The 19,897-nt window shown below is 38.6% G+C and overlaps 1 protein-coding gene across 3 annotated transcripts in view; it reads left to right on the top strand.

The window, feature by feature from the left end:
• The window catches only part of LOC122840176 (ATP-binding cassette sub-family C member 4-like), a 46,882-nt gene extending 27,323 nt beyond the window's left edge, over nucleotides 1–19,559 (top strand). For 2 of the 3 annotated variants that reach the window (XM_044132400.1, XM_044132402.1), the window contains exons 21-31: nucleotides 2,969–3,119; nucleotides 3,745–3,864; nucleotides 5,046–5,156; nucleotides 5,270–5,370; nucleotides 5,809–6,000; nucleotides 8,112–8,267; nucleotides 12,763–12,852; nucleotides 13,311–13,483; nucleotides 14,230–14,335; nucleotides 15,815–15,949; nucleotides 18,435–19,559. In XM_044132400.1, coding sequence (XP_043988335.1) covers nucleotides 2,969–3,119; nucleotides 3,745–3,864; nucleotides 5,046–5,156; nucleotides 5,270–5,370; nucleotides 5,809–6,000; nucleotides 8,112–8,267; nucleotides 12,763–12,852; nucleotides 13,311–13,483; nucleotides 14,230–14,335; nucleotides 15,815–15,949; nucleotides 18,435–18,512 — 1,413 coding nt within the window. In that variant the 3' untranslated portion in view covers nucleotides 18,513–19,559. Of the gene's footprint in view, nucleotides 1–2,968; nucleotides 3,120–3,744; nucleotides 3,865–5,045; nucleotides 5,157–5,269; nucleotides 5,371–5,808; nucleotides 6,001–8,111; nucleotides 8,268–12,762; nucleotides 12,853–13,310; nucleotides 13,484–14,229; nucleotides 14,336–15,814; nucleotides 15,950–18,434 lie in introns of those variants that run through there. The other variant, XM_044132403.1, reaches the window with a different exon arrangement.
• The last annotated feature ends 338 nt before the right edge of the window (nucleotides 19,560–19,897 follow it).

Genomic DNA, 19,897 nt, shown 5'->3' with positions numbered 1-19,897 from the left:
TCTCTCCAAGTGAATGTGGTATCAAATAACTTTGGATTATTTTGGAACCAAAAAAATGTCACTATTCCACTGAACCTTACCTCTGTTGGCTACATTGAAAAACAACAATGTCAACCTAAAGACTGCATTGACAGCATCATCATCAGACCAGTTAGAAGATGTGTATTTATGTGTTTAAAGGGTGGATAGACAGGCTTTTAGACCTAAATATATGTCTCTTCAAGGGAGGAAATAATATTGCTGGCTAGCATGCAAGGAGAAATCTTTTTTCTGTTCTACTGTCACAAGAATAAAGTAAATGGGTGGAGTTTATGAAGTGCTACAAGGGCTTTTAACTGGAACTGTTTGGAATTGGTCACATATGACCGAGCTTGAGTTTTCTTGTGCTTGATGCTAAGGAGGAATGTGTGGAAAAGCATCTCCCATCCATGGTAAAGTATGGTGGGGGACCTGTAATTCTGTGGGCCTGTTTTTCCTTTTAAAGGACCCAAGAACCTTGTTAAAGGTTAACAAGAACCTTGTTAAAGGTTCTTGGGTTAAAGTGCATGGCATCATGAACCTGTTGGAATTTTAGGATTTAAAAAAATACTATCTAAACTAAAATTGGGTCACCATTGGGTCTTTTGGTAGGAAAATTCTGCATCTTTATTGGGCCTAATTAGAATTCAGAATAACCCACAGCAACTGTGAAAGAACAGTCGCATGGTGTCAACCAGCCATTAGCTGGGGAGCAAAGGAGAACCAGTATACATGATAAGACATTTGTTCTGTTAATATTTTATGCCCTCGAGGAAAGGCTGGATAACATGCAGTGATGGACCGTGCACCATCATCTCACTTTGCAGTCTGGTAGCCTTCCATCAAAGCTTAGATTGAAACTTATGTACTGTGAAATTCTTGGGATCAGTTGTGCTCAGTAGCTTTGACTCACTGTTTTGATTGTGCGGGCTCCACCACAGCAATGGTTGGACTAGTAATTCCCTCTTATCTGAACTGCAAATGGAATTGAGTGGCTTTTCATCATAAACCTACACTGAACGTGATCATGCTTAAATGTGCGCGTAAGTGGTAGATAAAATCCACAATTAAGGTGCTAAATTAAATTTTCGTCTCTCAGGGGTATTCGGAGACCACTGAAGGTAAGAATACGATCCTAATCTTCACATTTTTGGGATTCATCTCCACAAAGTTTCTAATTTTAAGGTGCAAGGTTTTTATGTTGTGTGCTATAAGTCTTTGACCAAGCATTTATTTAATCAAAGTATGTAAAAAGTTTACACACTCCATCATACAAGTCCATTTATAGTGTAAAAATTGAAATATGTTCAAAAATATACTAAAGGGGTGGTATTATGTATTTTCCATAGTGCCATTTTTTCTCTTACCACTTTCAAGTAACTGTTAAGTTCAGTTGTTATAAAAATACAGCATATCAAACGTAACTTAGCTGTTTACTAAAATAAATTTGATTTCACAATTTGATGTCTTAAAATTGGGCCTCTGTCTCTTTAAGAAGCTCTTGCTCTTTCACTTGACCTTCACAACAATTATTCTCATTATATCATTAATTAACAACCGTTCTTAAGAGCATTTGACTGAGAAGTTTTTCATCTGATGAGCTCATCAGGTCTAAATTAAAGAACTAAACTAATATGTAGTTCTGTTCTTTAAGCTTGACATCCTACTCTATGTTTTGAACTCTCATTTTGAATTAAAAAAGGAAATAGCTCTTGAGCTGCTTTCATCAAATGGACAGAATCCACTAAATAAGACTTATCTTCTTACTTGCGAACCAAACTCTGTTGCAAAAGAAGTAGCCCACTAGCTTCCTGCATGCCTACTTCATGGGCCGGCAGAAAACAAGAGGGAGATATTTTTGGATGCATATTGGATGTTGAAGGCCTCTATTACCCTTAGAGTCAGCATTCAACATAGTTTCCAAAAAAGATAGATGGGGGACTTCTCAGAAATTTGTCGTTTAGCTAAAATATGCTATTTCATATCCAAAGGGAACAAAGGAAAATGCCCTCGTTCAATTTGATAGGAAAACATTACCGTTTTTGAAGTAAGATACATAAAATAATAAAAATATGTCTTTAGTTGTTGTTGTTGCTCAGTTTTCTTCTTTAAAATTATGAAATTAGGGCATAGGTGGGTGTTGGATGTGGATGCAAATTCACAGTAAAAATCCCCTTACAATTTAGTTACTTAACCAAGTCATAAAAACAAATGTAGCAGCATGGACATGTATAATTAAATTGTGCGATTTCTGATGTTTTTATGCATATACCTCCTGCTTATTAGTTTGAAAACTGTTCTGTATAAATACTTGCTTATTAGGTGGTCACTGCCAGATGAGTTTATGCAAACTCTTTTGCTGTTGATGCCAGTTCTTTATTAGATGCTTGTTTTCTTTTCTACTCTGACGGTGTGGTCTCTTTGGTTGCTATCAGACTCATTGCCTCCAATCCTGTTCAGGCATTACTGCTCTCCTGGTTTAGATGTGTCACAGAGCCATTAACAAAGGTGATGAGTCACTGTGTTGTTGAGGGTTGTGCAGTTATACTGTCATGTATCAGACACCCACAGTGTGGTTCCCAGAGCTCTCTGCCAGTCACTGTGGCCATCCTCATTGGCTGGCTGTTCTGCCAGCGAGGCTTACAGGCCAGAAGTGTTGAAGGGAAAGCCCAAGAGAGCTGGGGATATGCGGCTGCTGTGGCCAAGTGGTAAATTCTCACCTGCTACTAAGTGAGAATTAGCGCAGCGATCGTTTTCCTTTCACACTGTGAGTCACATAAACCCAATCCTTCAACCTGCTGTTACTTAACCAATGGTCTCACATGAAGCAGAAAGATACATTCTCCTTTTCTGTTTTGGGAAGCAAGCCTCAGTGCTCCAAAGTCACACCACTCAGCAGAGCACCGTGTTCTCTGAATACGGGACTCATACCTCCTCTTCTCCTTTTCAGGTGTTTCTGCAAGTCATCGGAGTTATTGCGGTAGCCGGCGTCATTATCCCCGGGATTCTTATTCCCGTTGTCCCTCTACTCGCCGTCTTCCTTTTCCTGCGACACTATTTTCTGCAGACCTCCAGGGACATCAAGCGGCTAGAGTCTACAAGTAATTTTTAAAAGCAGTTTTGCTGTGTGGGGATGGGCTCTTCCATTTGTGGTGATAGACAAAAGTCGACCACAGGAATGCTAATGGACTAGGACAGAAAGCCATGCTTATTAGCATAAAGGCTAAAGGTGGCAGTAACCTATGGCTCGGCCACAAGCAATTTCCTCTAGAAATTAAGGTTCATGACATCACATACAAAAGCAAAAATGCCAAGTGGGCATGACTAGGCCATAGTTTGTCCTTTATTCTAAGCTTAAAACCTTAGGGCTGAAAGGAAATATTTGGATTTTTTTCAGTGACTTTGTAAGTCTAGAATAATAGACAAAAGACGAATAAAATAAAAGTTTTTGCTAAAACAAACTAAAGCAGAAGATGGCTGCTAACTGTTTGTCTGATGGAATACATACAGATATTTTGCAGGCACCATTTAATAACTTACATCTATTAATAAACACACTTGAAAATATATACCCAAAACAGTATTACTATAGACAATATATGGCTGCATCAAAATGACTATTCTTAAAGATAAAGAATCATGATGTACTTTACCAGTTGACCATCACCTGTTTTCTTTTTGTTCGTGTGCTAACATTTATTTAATGTTTGATTTTTTTTTTTAAAGCTCGGAGTCCTGTATTCTCCCACCTTTCTTCCTCTCTCCAAGGCCTGAGCACCATCCGTGCCTTCAGAGTTCAACCTCAGTTTCAACAAATGTTTGACAAGTATCAAGATCTTCATTCAGGTTAGATTTATTAAATAAATGTTTCAAATGGAAAATGACAGATAATATTGATGTATCCTGTGGCCTTGACTAATCTGTATATGGAAATATTACAGTGGATGAGTGTTGTGAGAAGTGCTTATAAAAAGAGACCCTGATAATTTCAAAACTCTTTAAACATTTTAAAATCCTTTACAATTCAATGGCAAAACAAATGAAATTACCACAGCTAGCATTAGGTTTGGCTGTGATCGAATTGAAATTGCTTTTTTTTTTTTGTGTAAAGTGCTTCAAGATGTCTTGTGTTGTGAATTGGTATATAAATAAACTAACCTAAATTGAGTCAAACAATTAAATAGAAAAAAAACAAAAACATGAAAGCCCTGTTGGATAAGTATGACTATCTTTACACTGTTACTTTCTCCACCTAACTTTTTTCTTTTTATTATTAACTGCACGTTACAATCCATATTCAGGTCACCCCACACATATTCTGTTAAATTCACCTCTGCTTTCAAAACTGTATTATTTGTCTGGGGAAGACAGATTTCGTTGATCTGGATGTATGCATGGAGTCATTGTGATGTCATAAACAATGAGCGCTCGGCCTCAAAGCAGGCTGGCATTTGTAACTGTTCTTAATTTCAACCATTCGGGCAAAATCCTCAGGACCAGTTTAAAAAATGCATCCCCAGAGCATGATACTGCCACCACCAATCTACACTGTAGGAATAGATATATATATATACAGACATATATATATAGTTTTTTTTAATTGTTGCCAAATGCTAAAATTAAAAAGGACTGGAACATGTTAGTTTAAGGGTGTGCATATCAATGAAACCAGGTTATTAAACCTTTTCTACATTTCTTGTATTTGTTGAATACACAGGTTTGTGTTTTTTTTCTGTTCAACTAAACAGGATAGATGCCACATCATGATAAAAAAATATATTAAACTAATACCTAATGGCTATGATGACAAGTTATCATTTAAAGTACATTGGCTGTGCTGGATATTGGGATGACCTTTTGCAATTATGAATTATGAATCATGAAGCGTCCAGATGGAGCGGTTCCACATGTCAGTCACTACTGCATCTTGAACTAAGAGTTATTGTTTTATTTCTGTGGTATTAGGAATTTAAGGGATTTAGAAAAAATATATATGTTAACCGTGTCCTTGTTGTTTTTACTAACAGAAGCCTGGTTCCTCTTCCTGACCACTTCCCGTTGGTTTGCTGTGCGTCTTGATGGAATTTGCTGTATTTTTGTAACGATTACAGCTTTTGGCTGCCTCTACTTCAGGGATGGTACTGTACTGGTCACAGACATACACCCACATGAAGAGGATTATTAATATCTGACAGTTATTAAGAATACTGCGGTGAAATCACACAGGTGCGTGTTTTTCCTTGTGTTAAAGGACTGGAGCCAGGTGTTGTGGGTCTGGCTCTGTCATATGCTGTTACTCTCACAGGCATGTTTCAATGGGGAGTCAGACAGAGTGCAGAGATTGAGAACCTGGTGAGAACATTTACACTATTTGCGGCACAAAATAATGCTGTATGTACCTGGCTCGCATTTTGATGTTTTATGAATAAGGTTTACAGCAAAAGTGTCAAAATTTTATCAGCTAACCCAGGCTACCTCAAGTTTTTTCTTTTGCATAAAAAATTGTGACTTAAGAACAAGACTCTAAAATGCATACTGGTGTATTTCAATTTTATTAGCACTGAAATCTGTCTGTGACTCCCAAATCTTTTTAAGTGAAGTCATGAAGCCCTAAATAATTCAACTAAATTCCATTATCCTTTAGAATTAGGCAACCATTTCTATTGTGAGGATAATAAATGAATAACCTAATGCTTTTAGAAACTGGAGAGCTCTTTCATATAACCAGAGTAGTTGAAAGCAAAGTTCTTTGACAAGATTTACTTAAATCCTATATGTTATTCATTCTAGATGACATCTGTGGAGAGAGTGGTTGAGTATGCAGAGCTGGAGAGCGAAGCACCTTGGGAAACGGACAAGCAGCCTCCTGGAGACTGGCCCCAGAAGGGCTCCATCACCTTTGACAGCGTTAGCTTTTCTTACAGTGACAGCTCCCCTTTGGTCCTAAAGAATCTGAGTTTTGTCTTCACATCCAGAGAAAAGGTTTTTGTCTTTTCGTCCACCTGTGCGTGACTTGATATGCAGCCAGTTTGGGAGGCGTGCCGCACTTCTCTTTTTTTATGTGGCATTATTTCTGAATCAATTATTAAAGGGACATCATATTGTGCTGCTGAATCTTCGGGACTATACCATTTGTGATTCATGGAATACATATCATGTAATTAAGACTGTTCAAGTGGATCCATTTGTTTCCAATTTGCATTTTGAGCTACCTGATGGTGACAACTGTTTATTCAGTATAAGAGAGAGAAGAGGCCGAGGGAGAGGGGCAGAAGAAGGCAGAGGGGAGATGGTTAAGGATGATTGAAATTGTGTTTAATGCAGGGGGTGTATTTTGCATGGTTATGGTTGGCCAGGGCAGCTGATTTCACAATGGATGGGCTGATAAGTGAAAAGGCCCTGGCTCTGACAGCCCATGGGAGGGACCTCTGCAGCATGCCATGGGGTTATAAGAGGTGGTGTGCATCTTATTTCCCCTGACACCTTTTTTTTTTTTTTTTTTCAATGCACCTCGTAGCTTTAATAATAGATATTTTACTGTTGCCTTAAACTGGAAACAGTTGTAAAGAAATCTTTACCAGTCAAGAGGAATGGTTTTGTGAAGACACTTTCCTTTTCCCCAAGATCAGATTTATTCACACTTTTAGTCAAGAATGTTTTTATTCTGTGATATAGCTAAGTGTAATTCATAATATAGATTTTGGAATTCCCTCATTACTGGTAACCAGCTGTTCAGATCATCACGGCAATATCGAAGAAATAGGCTAACTATTTGTGCAAACTATAGTATCAGTTTTCATACCTTCCTTTTGTTTCTATGGTGCTGGAAGATATGAGAATAACTGACCTACTTTCTGATCAATTCTGCTAATAATTATCTGATTGCTTGGACGCATTCACAGAGCATTGAATTTTAATTCCCAACTGGTCACTTGATGCTTTATTGGGTGACCCAAACGTCACGGAAAAGTAACGCACCCAGGCATGACTCAGCAGAACATTGTCAATGCAACGCCAATGCCAATGTACACTTACTCTTTAATGATGAAACATCAAAAGCAACATGCATACTGCAAAGAAGTTAAATATTCAATGTTTCAAAAGCATTCTTTCCAAAAATAGTCCTTACTCATTGAGGTACAGACTCCACTTGATCCCCAGAGGCGTGCTGTGGTATTTAGTACCAAGATAGTAGCAACAGATTTCTTAAGTTCCAGAAGTTGCAAGATGGGGCCTGCATGAACTGAGATTTGACAGCATTTCCAGTGGAATATTTGCCCCAGTTGCCGAACATTCAGATCCCATGTCTTTCTCCAGTATTTGACGGACAGGCTCCTGGCCATCGACATGACGTGAAAGAAGAAGTGATTCACTAGACTAGGCCACCTTCTCCAGTGCTTTGTAGTCTAGTTCTGAGGCTCATGTTCTCTTTCTAGGCACTTTCAGAGCAGGATGTGGGTCAGGAGGGACAACTTCACTGGTCTGCGGCTGTGGAGCCTCATACACAACAACATTATGATGCAGTGTGTGTCCTGACATCCCTCAATCAGAACCACCATTCCCTCTGTCAGTAATTTGAGCTTCAGTAGGTCTTGTTGTTCTCTCCCAACGTGCATCAATGAGCTTAGGCTGCACATCACCCTATTACTGGTTAACCACTGTTGTTGAAAAGGCCATAGGAGGGGTAGTTTTGGAGATGCTCTGACTCAGCCATCTAGGCATCTGAGTTTATTTCTTGTCCAACTTAGGCTTGACTATTTTTCATGTTTCAACTCATCAAATAAAGGCAAAAATGTATCTTATTGACTAATTTACCCAACCCACCAACATGGATCATAATGAAGAGCTGATCAGTGATTTTTACCTTTGTGTTCTCATAATGCAAAGGTTGGTCAATGCAAGTGTTTTTTGGGGTTTTTTTTTGTGTATACAAAACACAATTTAAGAAAAGAAAAAAGTTCCTGATCTCATACAAGCAAAACAATTTTAAATGTCACATGAAATTCTCCTTGAGAATAGTGTGAGTTAGAAGATTTTTGGGAATTTGTAGAGTTTTATGGATGTGCTCTGACATTTCTTTTTCTCCTCTACAGGTTGGGATTGTTGGACGCACCGGTGCTGGTAAAAGCTCCCTCATCTCTGCTATGTTCAGACTGAGAGAACCTGAGGGAAGAATAACAATTGACGGCATTCTGACTTCAGAGATCGGTTTGCACACGTTGCGCCAGAAAATGTCAATTATCCCTCAGGTACGCCATTAAGAACTGTCTTATTCCTCGGAGCTATGTCTTTGTTGTTGGAAGTTAAAACTGCATGTTATGAACAATAGTTAAAGAGAGAAAACTAATCAAGTAAACAAAGTGCTCTGTTTAACTTGGTCTTCTTCTGCCACTACTTTGACAGCTTTAGTGAAAGTCTCTGACTGATTCCGTATGATTGAGAAACGATGGTAACAGCTTCTTGCTTTGGTTCCTCCTCTTTTTGTACTCCTGGCTTTTAAAAAGCCAAAGCAAGTGAAGAGAATTACAGTCGTCTCTCTGGGGATTTCTGAAAGTGAGACAAACGGATGCCTTGAGACAGTTTAACTTTATTTCCGCTTGTTGAAACTGATACGGCATTAAGAAAATGCCAGCCTGCGGGTGGGTGTCAGCAGAGTGGAGGGAGGGGAGAAGACTCCCACGGCCTGTACTGTGAAGAGAGCAGTTCCCCATCCCTGACAGAGGATTAGCCCTCTACCCCCCAAACATGGGAAAGCTGCTTAAAAGAAGCTCCCCATCCTCACAGTTAGATTCGCAGCGAACACCGTCACTTAGCCCAAGTCTCAAACATTTCTCGGCTGCAGCCAAGATGCCCAAAAACAATTTCATTAATGCTCCTCTGTGGATTTGATAGGTTTCTGGCATCGTTGCCTCTTCAGATGAAGTTTTACTTCCTCGTCTAAACTAGTTAGAGATGGATATGATGTATGTTTGATGGGATTTTGTTTACTTACTTTGCCTCTCCTAAAGGGAAGACTTAAAAAGTGCCAGGTTACGAGCCAAAGCTTCCACTGCACATTCATCTGTCATACAGTGTGATATTTTCATTATGTAGGCAGCACTTAGAGAAGTTTTTGAAACTTTTTTATCTTTTGCATTCATATAAATTAACCTAAAAAACTCAATATTTAAATTATTTTAATGAATATCACAGATAATGCAATATCCAGGAAACCTTTCACTGTCAACTGTCTTTATTGCTGGCAGCCTTTCTTTTTTCCAAGAAAATGTTAAGTTGAATGTCCTATTGATGAGATTTGGTTCTGATAGATTTGTAGCAGCATATGGCATTAAAAAGGATCCATTTCAGTCTCTATTGAATCCTCAGGAATGTCTTAGTGTAACATGAATTCTGTGGCAAACAGAGGGCTTGGAACTGCTGGAGCACATAATTGGCGCATGGAAAGCTGCGCTTGAAAGCAGTTTTCCAACCTAACACTGAATCCTCAATTAAAGTGTGTCACAGAACTAGTCTGCTTTAGGACTTCGGCTGGCTTTATGACAAGGTGGTATTTTGGTGACAGAGGGAAAAGCTCATTGGAGGTGAAGAGGTGGAACATTTTGGGAGAGCGCAGGTAGCAGGGATTAGGTTTTGAAAGGTTTATTATTCTGTATGGAAACTGAGCTGTTGGTCTTGACCCTTCTGACCCCACAGGTTGCGACTTGTTGAGATGCGATTTTCATTTTTGACACTAAATGTTATTTGATGCTTTGTTAAGGTCTGAATTGTTTATTGTGCCTTGTGAAATTAGAAATACCATGTAAACCCTTTCATATTTTGTCACTGTACAACCACAGTCTTCAACGTATTTCATTGGGATTTTTTGTGATTCGCCAACACAAAGGTGAACATAATTTTGAAGTGGAACACAAATTTGTCATTGGCTTAAAACAAACATACATAAACTAATGCAGAAGTGCAGACAGGTTGGTTGATTTTGAACATGGATTGATTTGTAAAGCTTTGCAACTGATTGACCAAGAATCTGAGGGAATTTGAAATTAATGGAGCAACTATTACATCTTGTTGTATTACCATGCTGCCATACTGGTACAGTATAGCAAAATAACTTATTCACTTGCTCTAAAAGACTTTCATCTCAGTGTAAATGTATTGTTTGTTGTATCATTTTTTCAGTACACTTCAGTGCGTTCTTTACCTGGGCAGCAAATGGTGAACCACACTTATGTGCTTATAGAACAGTAACTATAAATATTTTGGTATCTTAATAAAACAGTGCTGAGGTGATTAAATTGTTAAAAGAAAGACAACATAATTCCTGTCCTCAGTTTGCCACAACTTGTATCAAGAACTAAGCAAACATATAATTAAAGATGCTCTGCTTAGAAAAAAACCTTATGTGGCTGAAATCTGAATACATTATCTCTACCATGAAAGATGGCGGTGGTAGTAGCATGCTGTGGGAATGATTTTTTTTCAACAGCAATAGGAAACCTGATTAGAGTTGATGGGAGGATTCCACTAAATAAAGGCCAACCCTGGAAGAAAATCTCTTAGGGACTACAAAGACTTTTAACTGGGAAAAAAGTTCATCTTCCAATAATATAAGCAGATCTACAGTGAAATCTTTTCAATCAAAAATGTTAATGTGCTTGAAAGATGTTTTTAGAAATAATAATTTCAGTCTAATTCTATGTATGTGTGCTGTGGAGACTCACAGCAGAGAACATGCAGCTGTTATTTCAGCATAATGTGATTCTCAAAACTATATTATCGTTTAATGAGCCACACGTTACTGACTTGTTTTCTTATGAGCTACTTCATTTTGATATATGTGCTAAATAAAATCCCAATATAATGTATTAAAAATATTAGCTGCTGTTTGAAAAACATGTTAGAAAGTTTAGCAGATAAAATAACTCTTGCATGCTATTCTGTAACCTTAATGCATACATTGAATCTATTCGACTGATTATTTGCTTATTTTTTTTTTTAACTGATCTAATCTTGCAGTTTTAAAATAAATGTATTGTCTACAACTGAGGTCAGATTGAGATCTGTTCTAAAAGTTAACAAACTGTGATTAAGACAGGATGAAAACATGACATCTTGATAAAGATGTCTGCTACCATGTATCACCTCTCTCTGCATCACCTCTCTTATACATATCATTATTATCTTTTTTGTGGGCATGATAATTAGATCCTCTTAGGAGAGCTAAATCCAGAGTAATCCTGCCAGTGATTGTTGCATGATAAAACAATGCAGAAAAAAAAAAAAAAAAGATCTGAAAACATTTCCTTCGGCTGCTGTTAGAGATCGATATTCAGTAAGACATATCTGATTGTAAAAGGGTTTTTATCAGATTTATTTCAACTACAAAGACATGTTGAACATTATTTGAGGCTTTAACACCGGAATGGGAGCCTTATGAACTCGACTAAAGACAAATACGGCCTCTGACTTCTAGCATATGGACAGTTTACCATATTCATTTCCAGTAAGAGTTTTACACCAGTTTATACGTGTGATTATTAAACTTTTTTTGTCCAGGCAGCCATACAAAGGAGAACATGATCATGAACATGAAGACTAGAAAAAACATTGGTTCAGTTTAATGTTATCTTAAAAAAATAACTAGACTTAACTTTTATAATATTCTTTTGGGTTTTCTATATTTCTTTTATTTTTCTTCATTTTGGTTTAGTCAAAAACTGTTAACTAGTTTTAATGTGACTGTTTTTGGACAGTATTTTTAAAAAATAAAGACATAATACGGATTGTTGGTGTACTGACATATTAAGTAGAATGTTTTTTTCTTTACTTTTTCCAAAAATAAATGTGAAACAATTTGAGTTGTCAATGTCATCCAGCCATAACTTACTTTGGCCATAGATACCCAACAATTACAGCTTGATTGACAACATACAAGCAGATTCCACTGTGTGTATTTTAAATAAAAATAGTTGCTAAAGAATAAAAGTAAATATTACTTTCTTGCATTTTATCAATGCTTCATTCTTCTATGAAGCTGTCTTTTAAAGTCAATTTTCTATTTTGGGATCACTCTTTCTCCCAAAGTACAAACTTAAGCAATGTGTGATGTTTCATTGTACCCTCTTTTTTCAAATTTTACTGCCTGGCGTTAAGTTTTTTATCTGTCAGTCACAAAAAAAAACACAAAAAAAACAAAAAACAAACACTAAGCAGGTCTTTATTTTTTTTGCTGCATCTACTTGCCCTTTACTAAAAGTCAGTAATTATCCAAAATTAATATGGCTTCCATGTCTATGAGTGTATGTAGACAACTGACTTGAACTGTGTATGTTTTACCCTTACTGGTTCCTTGACATCCGAGTCTGGTCTTTCACATGGTGAATTGGATGTAGCAATATGTTCCTTCTGACAGGAGCTTCATGTTTTTGAGTTGCTACCACATGGAAAATGCCATAATGAGCCTGGTGCACTTTTGAATCATATCATAACTGTAAACAAACCTAAACAATTATTTTCCAATCACAGCAGTCCAAAGCTGTTGTTTTCTATCTAAAAAGATCAATGTATTGGAGCACAGTTAGCATTGAAAAGAGCTCCTCGCTGCAGCAGGTTCTTTGTGAACATCACTCCTCACACATTGGCTCTCAGTCTTCTATAAATCCTGTCTTTAACCCTTTTATACATCTGCCCCTTCATCATTATTTTAACTGGCTATGGCCTTCTCTTTCTATATCCATCTATCCACAGGACCCAGTACTCTTCACGGGCACCATGAGGAAGAATCTGGACCCTTTCAAGCAGCACACAGATGAGGACCTGTGGAATGCACTCCAAGAGGTACTCCAGCATGGCTCTGAATGATTCTCCCTCACCAGCCCAGGGGGGATCCCTCTGTTCCCCTGTACAATGCTGCCATTCAGCCTCCCTGCTCGCCACAAGTCATGGGGGGAAATCCCATTAGGGCCATGGGGCCCAGCTCAATGTGCGGCTTGTAACGGGGAACCATTGAAAGTGCAAGAGGAGATGTGTTTGGGCAGTCAGGGCAACCGTGATGAAGGTTCCCCCCACCGTGAAGGGCTTCAGCTCCTGGTCCTGCTTCTGAATGGGTTTGGTGGCCTGGATTAAAGTTAGAGGCTGGCCACAAGAGAGCACTGGCCAAGGTCATCAGTGGACCTGGCTTTGCATTGTGCCAACCAGTTAATGGGTGTGTTTGGATGGCTCTTTAAAGAGATCTCCACAGGATGCCTTTATGCAGGAGTAATGAAGGGTTGGGGTCATGCTCTCTCTCTCTGCAGGTGCAGATGAAGGCAGTGGTGGAGGAGCTGCCCAACAAGCTGGAAACGGTGCTGACCGAGTCAGGCTCCAATTTCAGCGTGGGCCAGAGACAGTTGGTGTGTCTGGCCAGGGCCATCCTGAGGGAAAACCGCATCCTCATTATTGATGAAGCCACAGCAAATGTAGACCCGAGGTCAGGCAACACCTTGCTGTTATTTTTTTGTGTTAATAAAATATTAAGAATTGTATTTTCGCTCTCTTGGTTGAGTGTACACAAAGTATTTAACTTCAAATAATTAAAAATGACACAATAAACTGAAACACAAACTGTAATGGTGAATGTATACGTCTCCTTATATTGGCCAGTAGAGCCATCTTTGTTTGTCATTGAACACTGATCACTTCAGGAGCCAGGAGATCCTCCTCCTGGCTCTGATTGGTTGATTTTAGTCAGCAGCGGTGTATTTCCTCAGACAGCAATGGTAGTTTATTTATTTGCAGCTTTAAAGTGGACAGACTACATTGTGCAGAAACTGTAACTTTCAAATGGCTTGTGTTTGAAGTGGGAACCACTTTTCAGCTCTAGTGGTTCCCATAAAACTATGAAAACCTCCCAACAGACCAGAACAGTTTTAAATAATAGTAGGTTTACATCAATCTAAATGTCAGACCGGTTGTTTTCCTTTGATCTGATGACTCTAAGTAAACTAATATATTGAAAAGAGTAAAACAAAACATGCTTATCACAATGTCAAAATCTGTCATTTCTGCCCCTTTTAAACCGCCTGATGGTCCTCATTTTCTCTCTGTCTACTCTTACACATACTTTGCAGCTGATGAGCCATTGTTCTGGCCTGCGTAAAATCCCTGCCCAAGGCTTTGTAGGAAGAGAAGTTTTTTTTTTTGTGTTCTCAGGTGTTGTATTCCCTGCTTCTTTAGAACTGACAGCCTGATCCAGCAGACTATCCGGAACAAGTTTCAAGAGTGCACAGTCCTCACCATTGCTCACAGGCTCAACACTATCATTGACTGTGACAGAATACTGGTAAGTAAGGATGTAGTAAATTTCCATTGTGCAGCACTTCAGTTGGTGTTTTAAGCTCCTTTATTTTTTTTCTAAAGGTTAATAACAGAAAAAACCTTAAAAGAATACAATTAAATTCTGTATTTTAAGATAATTTTGTTGCAAGAAGGGTCTTGTAACAAAATTAAACTTTTTCACATCTGGAACAAGTGTTTGACAGTGATGTGAAAGGGAAATAATACAGTTTCTAAAATGTTTCACAAAATTATCCGCTTAAGAAGACAAGTATTTACTAAATAGAGTTAATTGGTATGTAATTTAATCTGAGGTAAATCCAGCCTCAGAAGTTTTTTGAGAAAACATTAATGAATAAACAGCATCATAAAGACTGAGAAACACAACAGACAGGTGAGGGGTAAGATTGGAAAGAGGTCTAAAACACTGGTAGACTACCTCACTTTTTGTCTCATTGGTCAGCACACCTGAGGCCCGTGAAATGCGGACACATCTTTTCTATTTTATTAGCGCCTCGTCTCCCAACGTACCCATTTAATTCACTTATTTCACAACAGCTGGGTTGATTCCTCCCTCACAGCTTTTGCTTTTATTGAATCCACACTTGTGCCTCTTGGTCTTTGGCTCTCTCTTGCTACTGCCTGCAGAGGTGCCAATTAGTGGCATTCGTGGCAGTGTTTGTTAATCCTCTACGGAGGACAGAGCGCGACCTGACGGCTGTTTGACCACTGAGAGCGTTTCTCAGGAAAGCCAAGTGTCACGAACTGTTTCACACCTATGCTTGTGTTAAATGCCCCCGTGTGCTGAGGGGGAACTAAACCGTGACCTGTGTGAGTTGACTTTCCCAAATTAAAAACAAATTTCAAGATACAAACTCAGTGTTCCAGCGTTCTGCTCATAAACAATTGACTATGACAGCAGCTGCAGAAGTCTCCCTTTCTCATCGACACAGTTGACAAACTGCTCATTAGTGCTGGAAGGGAATCGGGCTTGTTTAAATTAGTCTGTGCTATAATTGTAGTCTTTTCTAAACTGCTGGAACTGGCACTATTCTTTGTGTGGTTTACATAGCATGCCATGACACTGAAATGATGGTAATTTTCTCGAGTGCCTTGAGGGTGTGATTGTTGGATTTGACTGAGGACCACCTCTAGGCCTCTGCAAATGCCTGGGTAAATACATGGATAAATCTCTGATCTCCTGTCTGTCAGAGTCAGCGCAGCAGGCTTTCGCTCTGCTAACAGGTTCCTCTCATTGTCAGAGGCCGTATCAAGCAGAAACAGGCGCCGCTGTTTGCAAGCCGCCTGAGTCACACCAAATGGATGGTTCCTTTTGCACTCCGAACCACTGTTTCCCCCATTCAAGTTTGCACCGTCTGCATGCTCCACTCAGCCAGTGAAACAGCTGAAATGTCAGTTTTCCCTGAAGTAAAGTATACAGGTGTTGGACCACACACCTATTATTCTGCTTCGCGTGTGATTGCAGGTTCTGGATGCTGGCAGGATCCAGGAGTACGACAAGCCGTACGTCCTGCTCCAGAACCAGGACGGGCTCTTCTACCAGATGGTCCAAAAAACGGGCAAAGCCGAAGCTGCTTTGCTGCTGCAAGCGGCCAAGCAGGTATCCGCCTCTGTCCCAGAGCGGGTCTCTTACTAAATAAGAGACCAGGCATCGCACACTAATCTCCTCAGACTCCAAAATATTACGAGCTGTGACAAAAGATGTCCATGACCCTGACAAAGCAAAGCAAAGAAACCTGATTACCATTTTAATTTAAAGTGTCTACTTGCAGCCTTGCAACACCATAACATTAATTTTAAGAGAGAAATTGGCTCTTTGTAGATTCAGATCCACTGATGTTATCCAAGAAACTTCCCATAATATCTCTTTTCTCATAATATAATTTTGAGATCATTTTAAGTGATGAGTCCAGAAAAGCAGCTTTCTTCGCACTGTATCCGTTTGGGAATATTGGGTTTAACTTCATCGTGATCCGGGATAAACTTTCTATGGGGATTACTGTAATAAAGAAGCTCCGTATATATATTTTTTCTTTCCCTGTGAAATTCATTTGTGATGTATTTCCCCTTCAGACACTGAGCAGATAAGGGCTGGCTATTCATTGTTCAATTCCATTTTATGTGCATCTGTCTGGGACGACAGATACCATATAGCAACTTCAAACAGGTCTTTGTGAAATAAGAAAAAAAAAGTGGGCATCATTTCATTTTCTCTCTGTCCTACGCACAAATTTATCAGCGGTGCTGTATCTTCTCAGCCAGAGAAGTGAAATGAGTAAAATACTGATTTCAAAGACGCAGCACACTGTGGCATTATTTGGTATCGTCTTACCCCGCACACTGGCGGATTGGTGAGGACATTGTTTGAGCCCTTACGTTCTTCTTCTTTTCTTCATTGTAGGCTGCTCTCCACAGATCAGATTACGTCAGCATCCAAAACTGTCTAGCACCACTTATTAAATACTGAGATGGTCTACATGTTGTGTGTCAGGTTTCTATAGTTGTCAGTCAAGGTTTAAATACATTCAATAATCTGATATCAACCTCTGTCTCCTTTGTTCATGTTGAAAGAAAATCCAGGAGCAGACAGTACATCTCAAGCTTTGAGCTGAAAAAGAAAAACTCGTTAAACCGTTACCTGCAAAAGTATCCATAGCCATCAAACATTTTACACATTTTGTTTTGGTCCAACCACAAACTATGTATTTAAATGGGTTGCCATCTCATAAACCAACACAACTTTGCACATAAATGAGGAATAGAAGGAACAGCACACATGGTTTTCAGCATTGTTTCCATATAAAATTGTGAAAAGTGTATATGACTACACTACTGGACATATGTAGTCATATCCGGCTCGGTCATCTTCCCCTTCCCTAGTGAAGAAAAGTATTTCTACACCATGTTGTAAAAATATGTTTTTAGGTTATTTAGGTTTTTTTTATATACATCTAGATTTCTGCTAAACTTGAGGCCTCATCTGACCAGACAAAACGTTTTCCTTTACATATCTTGTGATGAATTGGAAAGGTTTTATGACGATAAAAAGGTTTTTTGTTTTTTTTTTGCCACTTTCACATAAAGGTCACACATCACATCATTAGTAAACTCTTTTGACAGTGTGCTGTCAAAAGAGTTTCCCTCCTGAGCTCTGAATCTCTGCAGTTCATCCAGAGTTGCTATGTATTTACCTTAGCTGCGTCTCTGACTAATTCTCCTTTCCTTGCCTGACAATTTAGGATTGCCATGTCTTGGTAGGTCTGCAACCTTGCCTTACTCTTTCCATTGTTCGAAGGGGTATTAAACAGATCACAGTGAAATATTCAAAGCTTAGAATATTGTTTTATAAATTAATCCCCACCTTGAGCTTCTTCTCAACTTTATCCGTTACCTGTCTGGTGTTGTTGTTGGTCTTTTTGACCCTATTTGTTTACCAGAGTCTCCTAGAAACGTCTGAAGCCCTGAAAGAGCAGCAGTATTTATACGAGTGTTGAATTACATACAAGTTGTCTGAAGGCAGTTAGTTGCACTTGGTTTTGTTTAGAGTGTCAGAGTAAAGTGGACTGAATATAAATGTACACCACAGATTTTTAAATCTGTCTTGGTAAAACAAATTGAAAACCATCTTCCCTGTCTTGGTCTCCAACTTGATTTGAGAAAACCTTTATTCGTCACATTTGCGCTCACAAACTAGGGATTTGATTATAGTTCCACTTTGCTCTTAACTTCCAGACATTTTAAATAAAAAATATTTAAGTCTTCTCATGAATACTTTTACTACCTAATGTAGGGTGAAGCTTTCACAGTCACTTTTCCCAATTCTAATAGTTTTTAAGCCAAGAAGTTGACAAAATTACCCCCACAAATAATTCCCGTGATTATCTTCCAAATTTTCCTCCTATGAATTTCACACCTGTTTGTCAGGCTAAATAAGCCACTTTGGCTTGCCTCAGTGGATGATAAATCCCTTCACCGCGCTCTGACTGGATCCTGTCTTAAATCACACCTTAACTGATCTCAGCTCAGATTTGGGAAGTGTGCTTGGCATTCTCTGATGTGACACTGCCTCCCTGATCCGCTTTCAGGTTCACGCGAACAGAAAAGGAGAGAGCGACACGTGGCGCACCAAGGACATCGGTGTCATCTTTGAGACGTCGCTTTGATGGTTTGGAGAGTTTCTGTGGTCCTTTTAGTGCTGAACAACAGAGACCAAATCTTTCCCCAGATATGCTTGGATTCCTTGATGTGCACACAAAATGCCTTCAGACTCCCTAAAGGCATTATAGGTTTAGTGTGCGCTGCATTGATCGGCAAAGACTTTTGGCCTGGAACAGAGAAGTTTTGTGAAGCAGGCCTTGCCTTTTATTGACCGCATATAGCCGGGTGACTGTTTATTGATTACCTGCTGCTATGTTTATGAATGTATGTTCTGTCCTCCTGGGTAACTTCTACTTTGCACATTTGATGAATAGAAGGGAGACATTGAATATGTTTATTGCAGTTTAATAAATTCTAATATTCTGTGGAAGAAAAAAATATTTTTCTTAGACTTTTTATTATGTGGAAAGACAGAAAATCCCTAGCAGGAGCCAGTAGTATTTGGGGGTAATTTGTGCCTTCATCAGACTATTGATTGTTAGTAATTGCATTGTTTAAATTGAATGATTTTCCTGCACTTTGGCTCTAGTGGTTTTATGTCTACCTAAACTCTGGTATTGAGTAACTTTTGGCTGAAATTATTGATCAAATTGGGTGTTGGTCATTTTGCCCCTTTGGTATTTTGTATTGTTTTATTTTATTATCTTCCTCTATAATTGACAAACAGAACAACCAAAAGAAATAATCAGTTGCACAATGATTAAGAAAGTTACAAAAGCAGGATGATGTGAAATGGCAATGAGCAAGCACACAATTGGTGAACAAACTGGGATTAACTGAACCCAGTTTTAATGGCTCTGATGACTTAGTTACAAGGTTTCTCGGCTTTTGTTACACTTTCTTAAATTAACTGTTATAGAGCTCTTATTAAATATTCTGTTTCAGGTTTTGGGTGATTTTGATTCAGTACTGATACTTCAATCTGAATTCCAATATCTGTCAATTCTGATGTCTTTCACTCCAGAACACTACTTTTGCAAACATTCAGTGTTGTTTTTGGTCATGTTTTTGTATAGGCTAACATTAATAAACCACTAAGATATATTGCTGTATATTGAGCTCATATTTTTAGTTGCATTTATATTTAAAAGATAGATAACTGTGCAATGAGCATCAGAATGATCATGCCTATACATCCATTGCAGAGTTGCTAAATTTGAATAACCAGAGGAAGAAAATGGATACAAGGACATTCAAACGTAATGCTAGTTTTAAATAAATCTCTCTCTGCAGTATACAATATGAGTAAAGTTACTACAGTTAACAGCACAGTGGTAGCAGTTTACTTTTAAAAAGATCTTCTGCTGTGACTGATGATTGTGAAATGAGGTGATGTTGCTTTGCGTTTTTGCGTCAGAGATTGTAACGACGTGTCAATAATGTCCCTTCA

Source organism: Gambusia affinis, linkage group LG11, assembly GCF_019740435.1.
Source record: "Gambusia affinis linkage group LG11, SWU_Gaff_1.0, whole genome shotgun sequence".
Lineage (NCBI taxonomy): Eukaryota > Metazoa > Chordata > Actinopteri > Cyprinodontiformes > Poeciliidae > Gambusia > Gambusia affinis.
Note: the sequence above shows the minus strand (reverse complement) of the source record. Positions and strands in the feature narration are given on the sequence as shown.